The sequence below is a fragment of the Sminthopsis crassicaudata genome, chromosome 1 (genome assembly GCF_048593235.1).
Source record: "Sminthopsis crassicaudata isolate SCR6 chromosome 1, ASM4859323v1, whole genome shotgun sequence".
Lineage (NCBI taxonomy): Eukaryota > Metazoa > Chordata > Mammalia > Dasyuromorphia > Dasyuridae > Sminthopsis > Sminthopsis crassicaudata.
In genome coordinates, this window is record NC_133617.1 from 681,031,140 (window position 1) to 681,048,440 (window position 17,301).

Here is a 17,301-nt window from a genome sequence, read left to right on the forward strand (position 1 = left end):
AGGGACCATCTTTTGTCTTTTTTTTTTTTTTTTTTTTTTTTTTGCATCTTCAGCACTTAGTACAGTACCTAATACATAATAGGCACTTATTAAATGCTTATTGATCAATTATTTGAGATTTTCTTTTAAAATTTTGCAAATCAATCCTTCATATCTTCACAATTATGTTGCCTTCATTGTGGTCCTCTTCCTTTATAATTGGTCTAATGCAAATGCTTTTCTCATGTTAGTTTTTTTTAGTTTTCTTCTTTAGAAAATTTTAGGATTGCAATGCTGAATTTGAAAGGATTCTTCATGAAAAAAAAGTTTGCTATTAAATTCTTATAGATCTTTTTCACACTTAATGCATTTATTGCCTTCATTCCATTTTCATTTTTAAGTGTTATTAGGATGATTTATTATTATTATTATTATTTTTGGTGAAAGAATTGAAGTTAAGTGACTTGTCCAGGGTCACACAGATAGGAAGTATTAAATGTTTGAGGCTGACTTTGAACTCAGGTTCTCCTGACTCCAGAGTTAGCATTCTATCTACTGAACCACCTAGCTATCCATGCCTTTGATTGTTTAGCTCTTTCACTAAGTTTTCCTTAAACTATTTTTCATCAACTACATTTTATTATTTCATGAGACAATACTGCTCATAATCAATTTACTTTCACCATAAGTTTTTAGAAATAACTTTCCACTCTAAACTGATATTATCTTTTGATAGCATATCTCTTTGACAAAGAAATGATTTCTGTTGACAAAGGTATTTTTCAGTTATTTTATTCTATTTTTGTTAAAGTCTAAGTGATTGCCTTCTACATGAAATAAGTTCACCATCTTTGAAATTTTTTAAATTAATTTAATTCAACATCTTTTCTTTCATTCATTTTTCAAATTTTGTGATGAATAACTTTTTAGTATAAATGGGATTGGGGTTATTTTAATAGTTTCTTTTCCATAATTTTATTCTTCTACTTTTGAATATATATTTATTTTTGCTCAAATAAGTGGATAATGAAATTGAAACCAATATCTGATTCAACAAGTACTTTCACAAAAGAAATTATTTATTTTTCTATCTGTTAAAATAAAATCTTTTTATTTTATGGCATTATCCATTCTTTGCTGTGTTTGCTGCCTTCCAACTGTTTTCACAGTGAAAAGATATAACTGATATATGTGTTAGGATTTCATATAATCTGCATATCTATATCCTATCTCATTCATTACTTTGTATCTTTAGTTTCCAAAATATTTTTGATACATTTTTCATGTTCATTTTTGAACTAAAGCCATGAAATAATAAAACATGTGTATTTTAATTTGGATAGCTTTCTTTTCTCTTCATTCTTTGAAACAGATGTTGGAACATAAGCTACAATTATTTTCATAGTATCTTTTTACAGATACTTATTACAAGCATATATCTCAAATGACCAAATGTAATCATATTTCCTGTTCTCTTTGGATACAGAAAAACCAGCTCCAACATATTTTTTATTAATATCTTTAATGAGAACCTATAGAGCAGCCTTCCTTTTTGCTGCAACTTTTCTCTTTCTTCCAGTTTCATTCAAAAGAAGAAACTTACACTTTTTGTAATTAGGTTTCTCTATCAGCATGGCCAGTAAATGACCATTGGATAAGTGATTTACATTGTGAATAGTGAATACCAATAATAAATGGTCGTAACTGATGATCTAAAAATTAAATCCCCCCATTTCTCTTTTTTACCCTTCTGCTGCTGGCATTGTAGAAGTAGAAGGGCATCTAGGTCTGAATCTAATTGTGTTTAGTGATTGGGTTACTATGGCCAAAAAATTCATCATGAAATATCCAGGCTCTGGTGATGAATCTGTAGGCTAAGCTTTGGAAACAGAGACAATATGTTGTCAGAAGCATAATCAAATCTTTCCCAGAATGATTGATCCTTTTAGAATTTGCATTCCATTGACAAAGTTTTTGAGAACTCAGGGTCATTTCCATTTTATGATGACACATCCAAGTAAGACCTTATGGAGTATCTATACAAAAATGAATGCACTCTTGATCTTCACATAAAAGGGAGAAGCAGCTTATTATCTTAACTTCACAATGAAAAAAATGGAACTTTAAAAAGGTCACACTATTATTAAGGGACAGAACCATTGACCAACTCCAGTTTCTGCATACTGCCTCCAATCACCATATTGCTGTTTTCTGTGCCAAGAATGTTTGTCTAATATATTAAAAAATTCTCCAAAGGCACAGACAGTATTCTCAGGTTTTTATACTACCAATTACCTTTTAGAGTATCAGTAAATTTAAATAGTGAGCTAAATTTTAGCACTTAGGATTTTAAGCACAACTTGGACTAACCTGCCTACCTTGGCTTTTATTTACTTCCACTTGAGCATTCTTCCCTTGATTCTAGCATTCCAAACTCAGGGGATGCTATTTAATGTAAAATATCAAGTCAGCAAGTGCCTGCTGAAGGAAGCAAGTCATGAACTGAGCCTCTCTCTTTTGTAAAAGCTGCCAGGAAAAAAATTACATTGAATGCATAAAACCTATGAGCATCTGTCTCAGTGAGTGAAGGAGTTCATTGATTAGCATGTATTTTATTCAAGACTTATTTTGCATTTAACACAGTTCTAGGCATTGTAAGACTGCAGTGAAAATATAAGACAAAGTCCTTGAATTCAAGGAATTTACATTGCAGTTGTGTCTGCCTCTGGTACCCTATTTCTCTCTTCCCTGATTTGCAGCTTCTAGTCTATTGTAGACTGAAATGACAGATACCCAGATGTGTTAAAATTATGTCTAAAAGAAGAGTTAATGGACTCACTCTCAGTACATAAAAATGGTTGGCATAGACTATAAATTCTGTGGCAGCTCAATAGGCAAGGAGCACCAGTGAATGACCAGAATAACTGGGTAAAAATTCATGGAAGTAAAGTAGAACTGAACTTTGGGGATGGAGAATATTTACTCAAGGAGGAAAGCATTGCAGTGTAATAGAAAGTGCACTGGCTTTTGAGTCAAGATATAAATTCAAATTCTGAACCTTTTTGTTTGACCATGAACAGGTCATTTAACATTTGTGAACCTCAGTTTCCTCATCTAGAAAATCAAGATAATATTATCTCCTGTTTCTGTCTTATAAGGTTATTGTGAGGCTCAAATGAATTAGTGAGGATAAAACAGTTTTCAAAAATCAAAGGCTTATAATCATCTATATATCTATCTATATACATATATGTGTATATCTCTCTCTATATTATGCTAATAATAATTATAATGGTAATAATTGATATATATGCCACACATATATATACATATATAACACATTAAATAAACACATACACCATATATGTGAGTATATTATACCAATTTTTATCATTACTGTTATTATTAACATAATTCTAGACTAAAATTTTTTGTTTCAATTTCCTTATGTATAAATGGGAAAAAATCCCAAAGTCCTTGCCTTGCCTAACTCATAGAGTGCCATAAAGTGTTTTGTAAAACTTACATTTATTATCATAATACTATGAGAGTTTAGAAGAAATAAATCTAAGAGGGTTTCTTATTACTGTCCTTTTTGCATTCTAAAATCCTACCAAACTGATCTTTTCTAAGTTCATCACACATGGTGCTCCATCTCTTTATCTCCTTCCTTTGCACTAATCATTCTCTCACCTAGAAATGAACTTCTTCCTCACCCTCATAAAGACTTTTTTTTTTTTATATATATAAGCAAACACTGGCTTTTACATTAAATTTTCTCTGATCTTTGATTTTAAATTTTTTGATCTTTACATCTCTAGAATCAAATATAATATCTGGCATATAACTGACATTTTTCTAATGTTGATTGATGGATTGGCACAAATTGGTATAAATATTTAAAGTTCTAATAATATGGATTTAACATGTATTTTAACATATTTAACATGTATTGGACTACCTGCCATCTAGGGGAAGAGGTGGAGGGAAGGAGGGAAAAATTTGGAAAAGAAAATTTTGCAAGGGTCAGTGTTGAAAAATTACCTATGCATATGTTTTATAAATAAAAAGCGTTAATAAAAAAGTTCTAATAATAAAATACTTGAGCTTTAGTTGATGTACTTATAAGCAGGCTTCATGTGCTTAGAAACCTCTTATTTATTTGGGCTATTTCCCAGTTCTTAGGAACTTGAGACTTGAGGTTTTCAGAAATGAGTTACTGCTGCTAGTTGTACAGATTATAGATAAATCAATTAGGGTTGGAATAGTCAAGGAAGGATTCATGATAGAACAATAGGAACAATGATATGTAGGCCGTGAATGAAGACGTTTTATTCATTGTGAGAATAAGGAGATTAACTTCAATAGGGTTGAAGAGGCTAGGTTGAAATTATGGTATTAGAAAAACTTATATTTTATCCCAGAGATAATATAGAGCTATTAAAGGTTTTTGAATAGGGAAATGAAATATATATTTATGACTTAGTAATATTATTTGGGATGCTAGATAGAGGCTAGATAGAAGAGATGGACCAACTGGAAATGGAAGGTTATTAAAGTCACTCAAGTGAGAAGCAACAATGATCTAATTAAAGAGGTGATTAGAGAAAAAGTGATGCATTCAAATATTGTGTTTGTAAGATTGATGACAGAAATGCATAAAATAGATTTGAGGAATGAAAGAGGATGATGAGTTAAAGAAGATGTTGAAGTTATTAACTTGAATGACAGAAGATGATTAAGCTTTCCACAGATGTGGAAAAAGGGTGCATGCATGCATGATTTTGAGTATGTGTGTGTGTGTGTGTGAATGACTTCAGAAAAGGGCTGTTAGTTTATTTCATTGAGACACTTAGTGGGTAGATATAAAGGAGGCAGTAAACAATATAGTTGTTCAAAAGAAAAAATTGCATTCAAATGTATTTTGGTAGGCATCTATATAAAAATAATCATTGACTCTGTGGGAGGACATGAAACCACTTAGAAAGAAAGCATAGAGGAAAAAATTAAAGGACTCACCATAGAACTGAAAAATCTCTAAATTATCAGACAGGATATAAATGTTATGAGATAAGATTGAGAGATGGTTAAACTAAGTAGGGAAAAGAACTAGAGAAGAATAATGTCAAAGAAACTAAGTAAGGTGAATGTATACAGGCAGAGGATACAGGTGGTAAGGGTTGAAAGTCAAGGAGAGGTTAGATAGAAGAATAGTTTGAGAAAGGCTACTAAATTTGCCAACTAAGATGTCATTAGTAAGTGGGAAAGAGTAATTTATGAAGAATTTGGACACTATATTATAATTGTTTTGAAAGCAAATGGAAGATGAAGTGAAGGAACTTAGTATAGATAACTTTTTCAAGATGTTTGATTGTGAAGAAAAGAGAAGATATGGACAAAAATTTCAAGCGAAGTTGAAGTTAATTTTTTTAAGTGTTTGGAAATACCTGAACATCTTTATGCAGTATGTAATGAAAGGGTAACACCTAATAAGTACTGTGCTAAGCTCTGGAAATACAAATAGAAAAGTTAGAAAGACTCATTTTTCATGAACCTCATAGACTAATCAACAGAAACAATGTATGATGGACTTCATGGCAGACAGTAAACCTTTGGAATTTGAGGAATAATAGTAGGGCAGAGTGCCTTTGTACCATGACTTTTGGGAAGGTGTCAAGGGCTACAAATGAGCAGATGTAAGGTAACCTGGCATGTGAGGCTAATTACCAATTGGACAATTCTCTATTACCACATGTTTGGAGGATGACCCTCCCCAACTATTCTGTGCTGGCTTGATCAGTGGGTGTGGACAAAGAAGGGAAAGTGAGATCAATAGGTGGAGTAGGAGGTGTGGAGATTGCTAGATCTAATCCCCTGACCCGGACTGCAAAAGACCAAGAATAAAGACTTTTGCTTATCAGGGTCCCAATAGGAAGGGATTGAGAGCACAGAGTGTGATGTGGAATAGTGTAATATTCTTCTCTAAAATGTAATCTTATCTTGTTTGGGTTTTTTTGGGGGGGGTCTCTGGAGGCAGCCTTCCTTCCAGTTCAGTAATCATCACAAATGCAGCCAGGGATTAAAGTCCAAACCCTTTATTGTCTCCTTCAAAGTCTTGTCTCCTTCACTTGGAGCTCTGCTAGTTTTCTTAGAGGCCTTCCAGATCTTGGTTTCAGTGGAGAAGGGAAGGAAGACAGCCTGCTACCACTTCTCTAGTCTTCCCTCATTCTGATTCTGCCTGAGCTTGTTCAAGCTTATAGAGTCTCTTATCAAAGGTGTGAATCTTGTGGAACTATAATAAGTACTAAGTAGATGTATTGAACTAGAGAACTCTTAAGCACCATGCTAAATGAGATAACTATTTTCTCTATCAATTCCACTGACTTAGCACCTTGTTTCAAGTTCTGGCCCATAACAGAATAGGGTTTTGCATAACTTCAGGAGGAAATAGAGATGTGGGTTTTGGGATCCACATATAGCTGAGAGTAGGAACTAGGCAATAAGAATCCCTGTTCCTGCTACTCTTTCAGTGCCTGTTGGCAGGTGTCAGAGTGGCAATGGATCTAGTTAGGAGCTGATCCCTAGTATTCAGGGCAACCACTGGCACATGATTATGATAGGTGATGATTATCACAATCAAAGTATGACTATTCTTGCTGTCACCCATGTCTGTTATTCTCTTTTCATCTCTATATCTTGACTTCCTTCTGTTTACAATAGGTAAACACCTATCTACAATCAAGATACGCAGGATAATAAAAGGAAAGACAGAATAAGCAGTTATTTAATGTCAACTATTGCTAGGCACTGTGCTAAGGGCTTTGCAAATATTATTTTGTTTGGCACCTCATAATAACCATGCCGATTTATTATCCCTATTTTGCAGTTGAAGAAACTGAAGCAATCAGAGATTAAAAAACTTGTTAGGGTCAACAGAGCTAATAAGTGTCAAAGGTGCAGTTTGAACTCCTCTTTTTGAATCAAGGTCCTGTGCTGTGCTATCTAGTATAAATTAGAGATTGTCAACATAGAGAAGGCAGTAGCATTAAGAGGATCAAAGAGTCTGAATAGATTAATAGAGTAGGGGCTGTATTTTGCCTTTTTTTGTATCCTAACTTCTTACAATAGTATGAAGCACATAGTTGTATTTAAGTAGTATTTAAGATGTTTTCTGACTGGAGGCAAACTGTAGCTTTGAGGAGATTGATGAACTTAGAGACCAACGATTTCAAGAGCAGATCAATAGATATTTGTTATGAGGTTTGGAGTTTGTATTGAAACAGACATTGTGATCCAGAATTTTTTGAGAAAGGAAGATCAACACTCTGGACATGCTAGAAGGCAGCACAAACTTGGTGGTCAATAGAAATGCAATGAAAACAGGTGCAGGAGTTCCTCACATTGGTGAGATCATAATTCTGGGCTGATAAGGAACAGAAACCATAATAAAGTTCAATGGATTTGACCTCATTAATGTGGATAATCCTTCTAATAATGTAGATTCTTAGAGAGAAGCTATTTTAATTTTTATCCTAAGATATTTTTACATTTGGATAATTTCTGAGATGTAAAACTGGTTTTCTATTTTACCTTTCTATTCAAAGTATATAATGATGTCTTTATTTTAGAAATCACCCTCTTCTTCTTCCTATTTTATCTATCACTTGTACAATTCAAATGAAGCCTTTGATTACATCACTGGATGTCAGATAAGAGTGTTATATGATTTATTTATTTCTCTGACACTTGCTTTTTGTCTTTGATTAGATTAGTCTTTTGTGTTGACATGTTTGTGTACTGGCTTTTGTCACTATTTCTAGTGTTATTTGGCATGTCCTTTCCCAGCCATGAGTAGGGGAATAAATTATAGCTGCATGATCAGTGAGAAAGTGCCTCCCTTCATAGCAGAACATTCTCACAATGTTACATTATACTCAGAAAGGGCAGTCTGTTATCTGAAATACCTCCTGGAAGCCGCTTTTGCCTGATGTCATGTCAAATTATTGCATTAACCTTTCAGTAATTAATGACCAGTCTTTTACTTCAACCTTTAGGGCCTGTTCACAAGACATAGAATGTACAATTTACATAGCCTTTTTGAAGAGAAAAATGAAATTTGCATATGAATACCCTGAGTATATGATTCATTATGCTATAGGAAATCTCCCACTGAGGCCCCTAAAGTTATTTCATTCAGGTATTGACTGAATGAGGCCACTAATCAATGCCCCATCTACCCTGAAAAGTATGCATCTTTCATAAAATATTAAAATATTTAACCTCTTGGTTTTGTAACCATCTCCTCATAAGAACATATAATACATCATTCTTCAGTTTATTAATTTTTGGTTGTAGTAAAATTTATAAGAGTAGGTGACTCCTTGGTGGTTGGAAGAAACTGTATGGTCAATAACTAATACTAAAATAAGAAAAAATTGTCAAATTTCTTGAAGAGACAGTGGACTTACTTTACTGGGTCTTGATATCATCACCTGGAGGTAGCCTTCCTTTGAGCCACTGCTTATCTCCTTTCATGAATTTAGGATTCCAAATAACATTTTGATTTTGATGAAGAGAACTAATTCAATCTAGAAGCTATTTATGTCTTCTGGGAATTTGGTCATATTCAAGAAGATGATCTTCATTTTGCTTCTTGTGTTCATAAGCATTATTACTCCCCCCTTGGTTCTAGTAATGCACTGTTATTCAATTTGGATTCCAGTTTAGTCCAATTTTATCCTATAAACATTTATTCAGCATATACTATATTCAAGGCACTGTCATATATGTATGCGTGCATACATACAGATAAATTAATGGATCTTGTATATCTTAATTTGAGAATAAAGAAAAGAACACAAAGTAAATAAAAATTTTCATATAAGAGACATCATATTAGATAAGTCTCAAAAGAAACTCAATTTTCAAAGAGACAGAAGTCAGAAGGAAACTGTGTACAAAAGATTGATCTTGTATGATATTGGATCTTTGCATGTTGGGAGATGTAAAGGGGTTTATAAATTATGAGGTTCAAGTATATCTGGAAAACCTATTTCTATGTACAGGAATCTGGCAATTCATAATTCTGTCAATCTGGATTATCAGGCTTAGAGGAACAAAAGTCAACTGGAGAAATAAAAATTTTCATCAGCTAAGTTATGGCTGAGACGAGTAAATTGACTTCTTAAAAACACTTAAAAACTTGCAGGCTGAAGTATTCTTTTTTATTCTTTACCTTATTTCAGACAGCCAATTAAATGAATCTTTCTCTTCAATTCTTATTCAACTTTTAAATATTTTCTTGGAGTTCTTTCAAACTAGTAAATTTTCTTTCATTATTTTTACATGTAACAGTGGCATGTTATTCCCTTTGCCACTTTCTGCAAGTGTTTATTTTAAAAATCAATGCCAATGTGAAATATTTATTTATTTTGGACATTTTTTCCTCTCATGCACTATTAATTTGTCAGTCAAATTTTATTTGCATAAAAATGGAAAATAAAAAATGCTTAGAATTCATATTTACTTTGAGAAACTAATTATAGGGCTACATTCAGTCATCTCTGGGAAATATCTATTTTTAGCTGTAAATTTTGTCTAAAAGAAGAAGAAAGTTTGCAGGAATCTATTGCTTCTTTTTAGGGCTCAGTGACTGGAACTCCAAAATCTATGTGAATATTTAAAGGAGGCTGTATAGAATGGAAGGAGCACTGTCTGTAGGCAGGATTTCCAGGTTCAAGTCTTTAGTATAATTTATTAATTCAAACTACTGATTATCCTCTAAAAAAACTATACTTAACTGAATTAGATGTCAGCTTTATACTGCATTATTATGTCCTATGCAGTTCTAATAAGAATTACAAAAGGACTTTTAGGTTTACAAAATGCTATTTCTCTATTTTAACTTATGGCAAGGTGTCACAAGTATTACTACCTCCATTTTAAAAATAAAGAAACAGAAGCTCAGGGAAATCATATGATTTTCCAAGTCTCACAGCTAATAGTATTGGAACTGGGATTTGAATCTGGATGGCTTGACTCCAGTTATGTGTTTTCTGCCACCTTAGGCTACTATTATGAATTTATAATATGAAGTTTATTGAAATTTATCTCTTTTTTAGGTCTGGTATAATCAGAAGGGTTTTCATGCCTTACCATCTTATCTAAATCACTTAAATAATCTGGTGCTGTGGCAGCATTTACCACCTTCTGTGAACTGGAGACAGTACGGTAATTATTTACTAATTGCATTTTATTAATCAAAAGGATAACATGTTAAAATGAAATAGAACCCCCAATTCCTTTCATTTTGAACATGAAGAACAGTACTGATGTTTGACTTGGTCTCTTAACTAATAAAGGCACACCAAACAAAAAGGTTTCCATTCCTGGCTGTTTTGTCATCTTGGGCATCTATATCACCTTGGGATCTGTTTTCTTGGCCAAAGTCACCACTTCTCAAGGTCTCTGAAACTTCAGCTCTAAAGTGAAAGGTTTGAAGTAGATACTCTATGAGGGTCCCTTCAGCTTCTAAAAATTCAATGAGTCTATGATTTTAATACATTTGGCAGTCAGGATCAGTCCACTTTGCATAGATGAGTTGTTTCTGCGCTGATTATTTTATATATTGGTTAACAAGAACACAAATCATCCTATTGCAGGACTCTTAAAGGTGAGTTATAAATTCTGAGTTATGGTATACTTGCAAACTAGATTTTCTACTAATGTCATCATGATGGAAAAGTTGGATGTAAATTAGCTGTGTTATTTTATGTGGTTGAAGGATGCAGATTTCAGCTTAGAACCTAGAGTTAATTGACTGGATTAATGAAATGCATCTTTTCGGGGATGCTATATTTAAAAATGTGTCAGGTTTGTACAGTTTCTTCCTTCAACACTTCAATATTTCAAGGATCTATAATTTTATACACATGAATACTTTCTCTATGAATGCATATTACAACTTCTCCATGCCTTAATGGATGGTTTAATGAGGTGCTGAAAAAAAAATCATCACCTGGTGACCAATCCTCTGGCAATGATACTGGTAGGAAAGCTACGCTAATCCTCAGACAACAAATTTGTCAGAATCGCCAGAGCTTACAGTCAGGAAGAATTGCCTTCTAGAAGCCCAGGTCTCATCTATATCATGACAAGGCATTTAATAGAAGTATGCTTTCTATTAGAAGAAAACTTTAATAGAGAATGGAGTTTGAAAATCTGAATAAAAATGTGAGGAAGATAACGTAAAAAACAAAAAGAGAGAAAAATAATGGGAAAAAGACACAGAGAGACAGAGTCAAGGATATGGATGGACAAGAAGTATAGACAGACATGTTTTAATAGGCTCATTAAATTTATCTATTTAAAAACATCTACTTGTTAATTTGAGACAATTTAACTCTGTGTTACCAATTAGCTTGAAATAAGCATGCACAAATCACAATATGTAAATATTGATGCTATATGAACCATTAATTTATTGATTGATTAAATTGTTGTTTAAAAATTTTAAATGATATATTTTATCTCTATATCATATTTATAGAAGGGGAAAATAACTTTCTTCTTTCTTCCCCGTTCCACCATTGAACTGTCCATTATAATAAATAGCAACACTTAAGCAAAAAACCCTTGATAGAGTGACTATATCTGAAAATGCATGCAAAATTGTGCCCTAAAAACCCCCTTCCTCTCTTCTAAGGAGATATATTTCATACCTTGTTTTCTGGGAGAATAATTTTTGGGGGGATTTACTTAGAATTGGGTGTCCATTTGGTGATTCTTTTAAATTTAGATTGTTGTAGTTATTATGCAGATTTGTATTTTGGTTCTGATGATTTCATCTTGTATAAGTTTATACGAATTTTCCCATGCTTCTTTGAATTCTTTGAAAAAATTATCATTTCTTTTTGCACAATAATAATTGATTATATTATATAGTAAAATTATCAACTTTCCTCTATTGGGCAGTGCACACTTTTTGTCTAGTTCCTTGCTACCACATTTAATGATGTTATGAATATTTATATTTATACATATATTTATATCTATATTTAATCTCTCCTTATCATCTCTGCCTATTTCTGTCTCTCTCTCTCTTTTTTTTTTTTTCTGTATCTTCTCTCCACGCCTAGGAGTGGCACCAATACATTAGAAGACAAAGATAATTTAGTCTCTTTTCTTTTATAATTCTGAAGGATATATAAAACTATTGGAGCAATTCATAACCATCTGAAAAAGTATATTCATATGATATTTTCCCAGAATTCCTCTAAATTATAAATTTCTATTATTTTATTCATAATTGTATTAATTTTCATTTCTCTATTTTGTGCCAATTTGTATTAAACATTTAATATGTTTTAAAAGTCACTTTACAATTCTTTTAATTTTTTTTCCTTCTGACAAAAAGGAGGCAAAATTGCCACTATATTTTATAGTTTACTTATAAAATCCCAGAGAATCAGAAAAAAAAATTGAGACAATTAATAGTAAGTGGTAGGATGCAAATAGACACACTAAAATTAATAGCATTTTCATAGAGCAATGACAAAATTCAGGAGGGAATAATAGAAGGAAAATTATATTATTATTATTCTTAACAATAATAATAATAATAATAATAATAATAAAATATCTGGAAATCAATCTACCATAACATATGTCAGACATATAAATACAATCACAAAACAGTCTTTAAAGAAAATTAAAAAAAATTTATTGGGTAGAGATATAATACTAATTGTTTGTCTGCACAACTATAATAAAAATGACACTCCCTAAATTAAGTTACAGATTTTGTGCTATTTCAATCAAACTACCAAGAGAAAACTTTGTGGAGTGATACAAAATAATAACAAAATTCATTTTGAGGAATAAAAGATATAGAATCCCAAGGGAAATTATGAGAAAAAATTGAATAAAGGAGAAATAGCCCTTCTAGACTTGATTATTTTTGCAAAGTAGCAATCAACAAAACTATGGGATACTGTTTGAAAAAATAGGACAGCAAATCAGAAAAATATATTAGATAGGAATAATCTTAATCAATTGAATTTAATATTTTATTCACCTGGAGAAAAAATATCTTCCTTTCATATGAATTGCTGGAAAAGCAGGAAAATAGCTCGTAAAAATAAGAATTAAATTAACATTTTACACCATATGCTATAATTAATTCAAAGTAGGTAGATTGAATATGAAAGGTTTTTTATCATAAATTCAAATGGTTATATATATGAATATGTACTTGTACACAAAGATATTTATTGACAAACTCAACAAAAGTTCATTTATGTTCTGGTCTTCCCACAGTCTCTCAAACATATATATTTTTTCCTATTCTTTCATTAGTTTATACTTGTTTTAATTTCAATCTTTTACTAATATTGGTTTTAGTATGCTGTCAAATTATAATTTATTATTTGTAATTCTATAAAAATTTCTTTTGCCAAAAAAGAGTTAAATTTTCACTTTTTTCTAGGGTTTTATGATTATATTATGTTTTGATATCTTTATGTTTATGTTAAATCTGAGTCAAAGAAGAATATGGAGGTCTGAATAAGGTTTTTGAAAGTAATAATATATGAAACTGAGCCAGGACTCAAAGTGGGTACTAGAAGATAGAGACAGAAGCCAGGGATTATGATAGAAATTGGATCTGTCACCAACTTCCCAATCAAAAAACTATAGCAGAAGTAGCATCCATCTGATGAGGTCTAGAATTGGGGTACCTAAATGAAATTAGGGTTTAATTGAGGTCTAGTGGCAGGTTTGGGGTACAGGGAGTCAAATAGAGCTCCCCTGCAACCCTTTTGGATTCGGCGCAAGGATATGGAGTTAAATGAGGTCTAGTGGTGGCGCAAGCTGTTCTCTGTAAAGGAATTTAAAGACCCCAAAACCTAGATTGATAAAAGAGGTTTATTTTGGGGTTTGGAAATAAAGTTAAAGTCTAGTTAGTAAAAGGTGAAGATAGAGATAAAAGGGCACCAGAAACAGTGTTCCAGTGGGCAGAGAGTCCTTGGTGCCAGGAGTAAGGCTGCCATGTTTGGAACCTCTGCAAAGAAAGGACTTCAGCTTGGCTCTTTTATAAGGAGAAATTTAGCTAAAGGGGCCTGGGAATGGAGTCCCAAGTAGACTCCTCGCTGGGTTTCAGTGACAGTACGAATTTGCTTGGTGGGAGTTGGGGAACCTGAGCAAATCATTAGAATGGGGGCTGGGACAGCCCAAGTTGGCTCAGATTCAATGGGAGTTGTGAGAACCCAGATATTTCCTATTGGAATTCAAAAGGATGCTTTTGACCAGGATTTGTGACTCAAAGGTCCTAGCTTCTTGAATTGATCAGTTAGGAAGGACTGGGAATCAGAAAAGAATAAATCCATCTGAAAGGATTAGTCTTAAAGGGACAACAACCAGCATCATATCCATATAGGGACCAATAATAAATACCTCATAATAACAAACATTTATGTAGCACTTAGTATGTACTAGACATTGTGCTAAGTACTTTACAAATATTATCTCAATGACTCTTCATAACAATCCTGAAAAGTAAATGCTATTAATATTCCCATATTACAATTGAGAAAACTGAGGCAAATATAGATTGTGATTTACAATTAGTAAGTATGTGGAAGCTGGATTTAACTCAGATCTTCCTGACTCCAAACTATCTCCTGACCAAATGCGCTGTACTATCTAGCTTCCTTAGACCAAATAGGGCCTGCCCATTCCATTCAGGAAAAAGTGTATTTCACAGAATTACCCTGGGATAATGTCTTAGTTCAGGAACTGAAATTGGAGCAAGGAATAAATAAAAGAATATTCTGAATACAATGAATACAATTAAGGATTGAGAGGAATAAGAAATAAATTCAGAAGATTGAAGTCCCTTAACAAATCCAAATAAAGCCACAGAGAAAGAATAACTCCACCAGAACGACTTTAAAAATTGGGAAAAGAAATAAGATTAAATTAAAAAAAATAGAATCACAAGTTTAAGGGGAAAAAAATGAAAGGAAAGAAAATACCTTAGAACAAAAGGTGAAAACTTGTATTTGAGTAGAGTACTTCCTAAAAATTAGAATGGGACAGATGGAATGGGATATTAATTTCATGACATAATTAAAATATTAGAATAATGCTAAAATGTTTTTTAAAAAATCAAACCTGATAAAATACTATCAGAAACCACTATCCTAACAAACAGATTGAGCAGAGATAATTTAAGAATCCCTTTGACCAAAGAAAAAACTTGGTTAACATATATTAAGAAATCCTAAAAGCAAACTGTCCAGATCCATAAGAACTGTAAGGCAAAGGCAAAATATAAAAGGAACCCCTCTTTATCATTGCAGATCAGAATATTCTCCTTAACTTAGAGCTTAGAATATTCTCTCAACTAGGAAGACTGTTGTTTACTCAGGGTTCCATAGATAAAACATGTGGGAGGCAGGACTGGAATCTTGATATTTCTGATTTTAAGGCCAGATTTCTAGCCACAATGCAAAGATGAATTCACAATACTTTGGAACAATTGGTTTTATTCCTCATTTTAATACTAAGTGTAATGCCAGAGAAACTGAGGCAAGATAGAGATTTATTGAATAGAGAATTGAATAGGGAAATAATTGAAAGGGAGGGATTTACTGGGACCAAATGGATCCATGGTTTGGTCCCAGGGCTGAATGAGACTATTGTCTCCAAGAATCCAGCAAACAATGTGAGTTCTCAATGAGATATACACACGTGCCTCAGACACAGGGCCTAGAAGGAGGCAGGGGCGGAGTCAGAGTTCTGAGAGCTGGAACAGGAGACTAACAATCTGGTTCTGACAAGGTGAAGAGAGGCATGGAGAGATATCTGATAAATGGGATTACAGAATGGGGAGATGTTAGGATTACAAGGTGCGAACACATGTTGCCTGGACAGTTCTCTGGCTCAGAATTCACACCTTTGGTTCGGGCCTTTGGAATTCTGAGGGAGCAAGTTCATTGGTTGAAGTGTTTCTCACAAGCCCCGTTGAGTTCTCACTACAATCTCTTCGAGAATAAAAGAGGGCAGCATTGAGTCTAGAGAGTAGTCGAGTCTGGGAGTGAGTTAAGATGGCAGTCTCCAAGGATAACTTAGAGACAACCAGACCTTTACAATACAGGACCTTTACAATTTGGCACCCACAGTATGGGGAAAGGACTTTTGCTTATCCTGACAAGGACTGATTCTGAGCCCTTCAGAGGAGCTGGCCCGGACCTTCACAGGGAGAGGCACCCAACATTATGATGATGCCTAGGAAGGTCTTTCTCCTTATCTGGATCATCATGATTAGGAGGGAGAAGTGGTTGAACAGAACAATTATAAACTGAGGCAGAACAATTCAGGGTAACCGAGGCAGGACAATTTAGGGAAACTGAATCAGGACAATAAAAGAGAACTATGGCACAACATTATGAACACATGTGATTTAAATTAATCAAGTATTTTATGAAAATAGATGGCAATAGGAAAGCATTAAATAAATCTACTGGGACCTTAATATAATACTCTTATAGTTTGTGGTGGTGTTTATTGAAACCTTCTTACCCATTGTTTTTCTTGTCTGATCCTTTCCATAAATCCCCCATATGAAAAGTGCCAAATAAGCTGATGGCCTTCTTTTTTAAAAAAAAAAAAAAGAGAAAGAAAGAAAGAAAAGAAAAGAAAAAAAGAAATATTCTGTGCATACTAATGTAGCTCTTGGGATGACCATCAGTTTATCCTTCACTTTTATTTCAGAGCTGGTCTAGCTTACAGAATAACAAAATCTCAGATATAAGGGGCCCTCAAGGCTCATTTGTACATAAATAGTAATTCTTTCTCTCTCTCTTTTTTTTTAATAGAGAATCTCTTCCAGAGATTATAAACTTTCTTCTTATTTCTTATCAGTCACTGCAAGATTCCCAACATCTTCTAGTGGGTAGAAACAGTTTACTTCTTCTTCTTTTTTATTGACAGAACATATGCTTGGGTAATTTTTGACATTATCGCTTGCACTCACTTCTGTTCTGACTTTTCCCTTCCCTCCCTCCACCCCTTCCCCTAGATGGCCAGCAGTCTTATACATGTTAAATATGTTATAGTATATACTAGATGCAATATATGTGTGTAGGACTGAACAGTTTTCTTGTTGCAAAGAGAGAATTGGATTCAGAAGATAAAAAAATAACCTGGGAAGAAAAATGAAAATGCAAACAGTTTAGACTCATTTTCCAGCATTCCTTCTCTGGGTGTAGCTGATTCTGTCCATCATTGATCAATTGAAACTGAATTAGATCTTCTCTTTAT

At 33.1% G+C, this 17,301-nt stretch overlaps 1 protein-coding gene across 1 annotated transcript in view; it reads left to right on the forward strand.

Moving 5' to 3' along the window:
* Positions 1 to 17,301, forward strand: part of ABCA13 (ATP binding cassette subfamily A member 13) — a 523,487-nt gene that overhangs the window by 339,854 nt on the left and 166,332 nt on the right. Inside the window, 1 exon segment of the mRNA XM_074283590.1 lies at positions 10,101 to 10,209. Coding sequence (XP_074139691.1) covers positions 10,101 to 10,209 — 109 coding nt within the window.